The sequence below is a fragment of the Lotus japonicus genome, chromosome 3 (genome assembly GCF_012489685.1).
Source record: "Lotus japonicus ecotype B-129 chromosome 3, LjGifu_v1.2".
Lineage (NCBI taxonomy): Eukaryota > Viridiplantae > Streptophyta > Magnoliopsida > Fabales > Fabaceae > Lotus > Lotus japonicus.
In genome coordinates, this window is record NC_080043.1 from 16,287,948 (window position 1) to 16,295,544 (window position 7,597).

Sequence of the window (7,597 nt, forward strand, 5' to 3'; positions counted from 1 at the left end):
CAATAAAATATCAGGAAAGAAATTAAAGCCAGTGAATCAACTATCAAGGGATTGAGTGAATAACAACTTGCTATATATATCATTAACCACTTCATCATTACATCCCATTATTCCATAAAACTTTCACCACATAGATAATTACACAGGAAGCATCATACTACAGTTTCATCCGCAAAAATCCTAACAGAAAACACAGAAAGATAAAGTGACTCAGGAATTACATAAGCACCATGCATATATATATGTGGTAGGTTAATTAATTAGCCAGTGCCTGTAACACCAAGGTCTTGCTTATTCTCATCTTTACCAGCACCAAACACTGGACCACCTTTGCCTGCAGGATCATTGACCTTCTCCTGCAACTTATCGACTTGAATGCTACCTTGATCCTCCTTTGAACGCAGGTCAGTCCTTGTTCGATTTGCTCCTCCTTCTACTGATTCATATGTGGTTGCTGTCAATGACTCCTTTGGTTGTGCTCCTTGTGCCCCTGACATCTTTTGTGATCTCCTTGTTCTTACTTCTTAGCCTTTCACCTTTTGTGCCTTACAATTTTTAACACTTCTTATGCAATTTTATAGTACATCCAATCTAACTATATTTATATAAAGAGTTGCAAACTGGCGGAAATGCAACTTCTACCGAGATCAACCCACGTGGAATGTAAGCATGCCATGGAGTTACACGTGTGCTAATAACTAGTGCCAAGTGGCGCCAGTGTTTTTATTTTTTGCCACGTTTCAACCTTTTTTATATAGAACTTTTGTAGTTTTTGTGTTCTTTGGAACATCATATTATCCTTGAGGCAAATTGTTATAGGGGGCTTTTATAGGTATGACCGCAAACAAAGGCATAAAAGGGAGAAAAAAAATTATGGGTTAAATATATTTCTTAAGTCATGTAAAATTAGGGTCATTTGAATCTCATCCATCTAAAAAAAATTATAGTAATTTTTAATTTCTAACATTTTTTAAATAGGAGAAATTAGTCATTATCAAACTCTTAATGGCGATTTTTGTGCAATAATGACGATTTTTAGCCGTCACAACATATTTATTTCAAGTTTTATTGGCGGTTAAACGGCCACGAAATGAACTGAGTGACTAATTTCATAAATTTTATTAATGTCACATTTTTTTAGAGAATCAAAACTAATTCTTACATATTTTATATTTTATAGGAACTAAAATATATTTAACCCAAAATCTATTCACATTCCATTAAGTGTGAAAAGAGAAAGGAAAGTAAATATGTGGTATTTGATATAATTGAAAGAGGAGAAAAATAGATAGAAAATGACTATCAAGTGCATAGATCAACTGGGTTGATCTAGCTTAAGTAAAAAGTTTTGAGTTTGAGTCCCTATGGATGCAACTGCGTTAAATAATTGACAGGGTGAATTTTTGTGCCCATAATGGTCCTACTCGGCTTGAAATTGCGTGAGCAATTCAACTAACCAAAATAAATGTCCTCGAATGATAGCTCAAGTTGTAAGAGCTAGAAAAACATATAGGTTGAGTAAGGGAATGTCTAGGGAATAATTCCCAGAGGTGAAATTTGACTGATAAAAAAAATAATCAAAATAAATAAATAGAAAATGAGATGTAAATGAAGTAGAAATGATAAAGATGTGAAATATTTTTGTCGAGCCCTTCAGTAATTACTAATTAGAATAACGAAGAGCGTTGACATATAGATATAACACTTGGTCTCTTAAGCAAAGTGGTTAGGCTCAGATTCCAACTCTTAGATTCCAACTCTTGTTAATGGAAAAAAACTCATTAATCAATATCAATCTCTTACCACTTAGGTACTAACAACTGTAGATACCTTTCTTGCTATAAGGAATTACTAATGAGAATAAAATGTTGTCAGCATCCCTAGTCAATATGGTAGTTGTAACATAACAATACCTTGATGACCAGGGTTCAAATGCTGACAAGAACAAGAGGAAAGAAAATGTCAAAGCAAATGAGGTATTATATAATACCTCTCTTTTCTTTTTATCACTCCAGTATTTTACCAATTCACAATATGTCCACTCCAATAATCTCTAAGTTTCGAAAGAAATTAGTCTAGGGAACACCCTTGGTGTATACAGAAAAAGAAAAACTGACTCCTTTCCAATTCACTATGGTTTTCAATTTAATAATCTATGTGGTGTAAGATGTAACATAAAAGTTTTCATCAAAAATCAAGACTTTATATGAAATTATACACACCTAAACCAACTAAAACACCTAGTAAAGCACCAGCTATGACTTCAACCTCGGTATGACCAACAGCTTCTTTTAATGGAAGTAGACCATCAGCAACCAACTTTGAGATTTCTTCTGCATCTGCTGATAAGCCAGAAGATAGTAGCTCCGTATCAGTTTGCCTTATTTTGCTTCCAGAACTAACTAATAGCCGTGCGTTTCCCTGTTGTGGTACTTCTTTGGACAAAATGGACTTCTCAATGCCTTCTACTTTCGGTGGCTTTGATAATCCCGGTTGGGAGTTGATCAAACCTTCTCTGTCTTTGGAAAGTGAAGAGTTTACATGCATCTTGAGCAGTAGTTTGTTTAGTGTCCTGGCATGAATCCCTACTTCTCTTCTTACACCCTGCAAATCGCAGAAGCCACGATCTCATAAATCAGTTAAACAGGTTACATTTATGACAAAACCAACCAAGTTCTGTAAACAGGACAGAGTAACCAAAAACAAACTGATTTTAAGCTCAAACATGCAATATAGGCTCATGCTAGTATGTATATGGGACATAGTAGATTATGACCAATATGTGCTAGGGATTACTCCAGATTGTCAATAAGATGTCCATTAAAGGCTTTCAAGCTTCTAATAATGAAATATCACATCGTGATTCAGGTGAATGGTTGCTAAATGAGAAGAACTAGAGACAGCACTGACAATCAGACCTACTTGCAAGCTACATCAAATCAAGTTCTCAATCATCTTTAAGACTTCTAACATAATCTGAACACTCAAGCTACCTACATGACTATCATTCCTGGACGGTGTTGTCCTACCCATTGAATTACTGGCTGAATTAACCAAGTCTTCGCATATCCCCTGCTTCTTGAGTGCCCATGTACCTCTGGTTTTGAGCTTTTCGCCGACAACTCCATCAGAATCTTCTGCCCCAACTTCAAAATCCTCATGGCTTTTCGTACTGATCGGGGTTAGTGTAATCGAACTGACTTCTTCAGAGAACTACAAATACCCCCCAAGAAGATACACAAGGTCGAATGATTATCCACAACAAGCTCTTCCTAACAATTTATTGAAAGCCTCCAAATACTACCCAAAGGAACTGGTTTGTTTCAACTCTATCAGTTCTAATATCATAATTCCTATCTCCAAATATGCACCCTGGATCATAGAGAAGCTGTTTCCAGTTCAAAACTCTTTGTTGTGTAATGCCAAATGACTTCCCTTCATGAATATTCTCGAAAATTAATTTTACTTCTCTTTCTGTTCTAGCATGAGGAGGATTCATGAGTAAAATTTACCAGGATTTCAACCAGGCGCAAACTCAGGATTTCACCCTGAGTTTTTTCAAACTAACATGCCTAGCAAGCATCTTGAGTCTGCCTACAAAAACAGTAGCTTCACCGCTTCACCTTTTGTGGATCTGGAATCTCCTCTAATACTAAGTATTGCTCAAACCGTATAGCCACTAACTAAACTTAATATAGCTACCGCCTCCAACTAACTCCAACAACCCTCTAATAGACACCAACTGACTTATGTGCTTATTTGGGCCTCATCACAAGCTAGCCGAGCCGCTCCTACTATCATAGACAGTTTTAATCAAGGGTCTGTTATCATACTCTCAAAAATATTAAATCGTCTTCCTTAGCTAATCCAAGGAATGAACCCTAAGCAGACTCAGAACGGTTTCTATTTTCAGCCTTTTAGGGATGCTTAATACAGATAAAAAGAAAGACCTAAAATCATTAGAAAAGGGCATTCTACAATGTAAAGAGCTAGTCTCAGATCTCCATTGACCACACATACACAGCCAAGTTGCTACAATCAAATAAAGCCTCCTTGAATCATTGGTTTGACCAGCATAGACTGTTCAAAAGAGAGGTACCCTTTTTATATTATTATTTAAGCCTGATTCAAGTCACAGCCTTCACGATGCAACTAGTTCCCTTCAATAGCAATTCACTGACTGTATGAGGGGTTAATATTCTCTTGTTTTGTTGCAAAGCCTAATAACAACTTTCTTACACAACTATTCAAAAGAGTAAAATTTCCCTAACTCGAGTCTTATTAACCCATTCAAACGAGACTTAAAGCGTAGTATCAAACTAATACCTCTAGAAAACCTTTTTGAATCAAATTATCTTTTACTAATCTTAAGCAACCAATCCAAATTTATTAGGTCCACCATTTTATTGAAGTACTGAACTATTCCAAACAAAAAGTTTCATGCCTAAAGGCAAGCGCATTGGTTATCAGTGCTGGTAGGCAGCTCTTAAATTAAATCTATCATTGCAGATTAGCTTGAAAGATGAAAAGTTCATGATCAAAGTGATGCAAGTGACTTGTATTTACTTTGGGGGATTGACAACGACACCTAGTAGATTAGTAGATATGAATTCTAATCTTGCCTAAGCCTCCTCCAAAATGTTTGAAACAATATATGGAGTGCCACGAAATTTGTCAAATAGACCCCAGGAAGTGGGGTTTTATTCTAAGTAAGTACAGTTCAAATATAATGGTTAAAAAGGACCCAACAAAAGACATTCATCGGATGAGAATACATGAATGGAAGTAAGGTAAGTAATATGTACTTAGATGAAAAGCACAATCTTTAATAGAAGAATATCATACCTGAGCATCGTACATAGTGAGACCAGCATACACAACACTAAGACCAAAAATGGGATCTGAGAAGCCTCTGCATTTGGATATTAAACAATTACAAATAACACAAGAGAATTCAGAGAAATTCCATGAGCCAAACACCAAGCTGAAACAACTAAATTATCTTTACCTCTCAAGGCCAAGGATTGTTGCAGCAGCCACTGTTGCCTATCCAAGGGAAAATGCATAGAACTTTGTGAGAAAGATATTGAAAACTCAGTTGATGAAAATCAATAACTCAAGTGGCATACATGAAAATAGGATTAACTAACTGATTAAGGCCATACAGAAGAGTGTGATGATGGGAACCCTCCAGCTTGAATAAGAGACTTGACATCAAACTCCTTCCCATATAGAAAAACAGAAGCAAATGGCTTAGAAAGCTGCCCAATTGCCATAGAAGTACTAGCTGCAACCAAAACCTTAACAGCAGAAGATCACAGAAGACAAAACAAATCCCAGTTCAGCATATAAAACAGCAAAACAAAAAGTGGGGTTGTCAACTAGAGCAAAAAAAATCAAAACTTGAGGCCAACCCATGATTTATAGAGACATATAAACAAGAAATTTCCAAATGGGGTACCTTGTTATTGCCAATTTGAGCGATGTTATCAAAGAAACCAGCACCAAGAGAAGAAACTCTGAAGGTGGAAGGTTTGGCTCTTCTAGGAGAATGGAGGGAGAGTTGTTGGTGGTGGTGAAGAAGTGGGTGACCAAAGAAAAAGGTGGTCTGAGAGAGAGGATTGGAACAGAAGCTGGATTGCTGGAACATCATTCTCTCTCACTCTCATTGTCAATGTCTCAGTGTCAGTGTCTAAATGGAAAGAAACCATTTTATTTATTTTTACTACAATTGATATAAATCTTTTGACAACACCTTTATTGTAAAAAAGTTATTTTCACATATCATTTTCACTTCCATGAAACATGGAAAAAATGGATAAATGTGGTTTATGTCATTAAAAAAATAAAAAATTACACATCACTAATACCTACATGTCACCATGCTACATAATCAATGAAGGACTAAAGCCTCACATGCCAAAATCAGTGAAAATTTAATTAATGAACTAATATTAATATAATTTAGGTAACAAACATATTTAACCCTAATGTTAAATTTTTTCTCTCCAGCAAATAGAGTGGAATTGAAAAGTATACAAGTACGGTATAATTTTGACTTTTTTCTCAACCTGAGTATGTAACTTTTTTTTTAAACAGAATATGTATCATTAATAAAAATGACAAAAAAACCATGAGAATAACTCTCTCATGACAAAGGAGTAGACCATGTTGAGCATGTAACTTTTACTATTTCATATTGGGTGAATGGTCACTTTCGTCCCTATTGTTTCACGCGTCGGACATTTTAATCCTTATTCTATGAAAATGTCGCATGTAGTCCCTAATGTTGCAAATCGTCAATCATGTTGGTCCCTGCCTCTGCTACCGTTAGTGAACGTTAACAGAAATGGTGATTTGGCACGTTAAGTGTCACAGTGGACTTGCCACGTGGATTAATTGTTGGGGAAATTTTTTGGAAAACATAGAAGCTTCAATTTAGTTCCCGACCAAAATTCCCAAATCTGAAAAGTTTAAGTTTCTTCATTATCTTCTTCCTCCTCACTCCCACCCAAGCTAATGCTATGGCTAATCCTCTACGTTACTCTCTTGTACTTCCTCTACACTTTCAACCTAGTTTCCAATAATCATTCAAGGTCTCAAATTACATTGTGCAAATCATCAAAATTTTGCAAATCAAAATCACTGTACCATAACTAGAAAAGAAAATGTTAAATGTTGATTTTTTATGCTTGTTGGATCAAACCCAGAAGACCATTTGAGTTTTTTCAGAAGAAACACTCACCCAGATGTTAAAATGATGATCAGGGACAATGAAATTGATGGAAGAGACAAAAGGATTGAATTTTCCACGAAAATAAAAAAAAAAAAAAACTCAAAATATAAACCAAAGATACAGACAAGGTGAGAATCGAAGATGGAAAATTGAGAATGGGAAGAATCAAATGTGAGAGGAAATAACAATATCTCATCCTTCCTCCCACTACCACTCATCGCCACTTACCACCAAACCCATCTTCATCTTCCCCTTTTCCCTCTTGGCTGTGAACAACAACCCAAGCTCCTTCATTTTTCTTGTAACAAAACCCACAAAATTTGTGCTCTCAAAAACCTAGTAACAAAATCCAATTTCTGAAACCCACCCACTCCATCCCCTTTCTACACATATATTCGTCCAGATCCATGAAGCCATCACACCTCTTAGGAAACGTGGCAACCGACGTGATTTCGACCCAGCCCCAAATTGTAGCAACCCATGAACCCGCTAAGGTCCTGGTGCCAAGACGGTGCCTTTTTCACCCTCCTCTGCCACTGCATCGTCTTTATCAGACTCAAAAATCCGGGTTGTTAAAAGTTGGATTTTGATTTAGGTTGTATGGTCTTGGTGGTGGGAGAGAGGAGGAAGAATGATGGAGATTGAAACTTTTCAGATTTGGAGCTTTTGGTCGGGGACTAAATTGAAGCTTCTATGTTTTCCAAAAATTTCCCAACATTTAAATCCACGTGCCAAGTCTTCTGGGGCACTTAACGTGTCAAATCACTCTTCCTATTAACGTTCACTAACGGTAGCAGAGGGAGGGACCAACGTGATTGACGATTTGCAACATTAGGGACTACGAGCAACATTTTCATAGAA

At 36.3% G+C, this 7,597-nt stretch overlaps 2 protein-coding genes across 2 annotated transcripts; both read right to left on the bottom strand.

The window, feature by feature from the left end:
* Nucleotides 1-56: 56 nt before the first annotated feature.
* LOC130748924 (uncharacterized) lies at nt 57-559 on the bottom strand. The gene has a single exon (XM_057602174.1). It carries the CDS (start codon nt 495-497, stop codon nt 261-263), a length of 237 nt encoding a protein of 78 aa, XP_057458157.1. The 5' UTR covers nt 498-559; the 3' UTR covers nt 57-260.
* A 1,403-nt stretch (nt 560-1,962) lies between these two features.
* On the bottom strand, nt 1,963-5,687 carry LOC130749535 (uncharacterized). The gene is made up of 5 exons (XM_057602910.1): nt 5,462-5,687; nt 5,166-5,300; nt 5,009-5,046; nt 4,846-4,912; nt 1,963-2,604 (listed from the first exon to the last, which is right to left on the bottom strand). The coding sequence occupies exons 1-5, from the start codon at nt 5,651-5,653 to the stop codon at nt 2,203-2,205; spliced, it is 834 nt and encodes a 277-aa protein (XP_057458893.1). The 5' UTR covers nt 5,654-5,687; the 3' UTR covers nt 1,963-2,202.
* Between the last annotated feature and the right edge of the window lie 1,910 nt (nt 5,688-7,597).

Excerpts from the sequence above, each read along its gene's own strand:
- LOC130749535 (XM_057602910.1), bottom strand. The coding sequence starts at position 5,653 with ATGATGTTCCAGCAATCCAGCTTCTGTTCCAATCCTCTCTCTCAGACC. Across the intron at positions 5,301-5,461 it reads CTCAAATTGGCAATAACAAG|GTTTTGGTTGCAGCTAGTAC; the intron begins GTACCCCATTTG and ends TCTGCTGTTAAG. Across the intron at positions 4,913-5,008 it reads ACAATCCTTGGCCTTGAGAG|AGGCTTCTCAGATCCCATTT; the intron begins GTAAAGATAATT and ends ATCCAAATGCAG.
- LOC130748924 (XM_057602174.1), bottom strand. The coding sequence starts at position 497 with ATGTCAGGGGCACAAGGAGCACAACCAAAGGAGTCATTGACAGCAACC.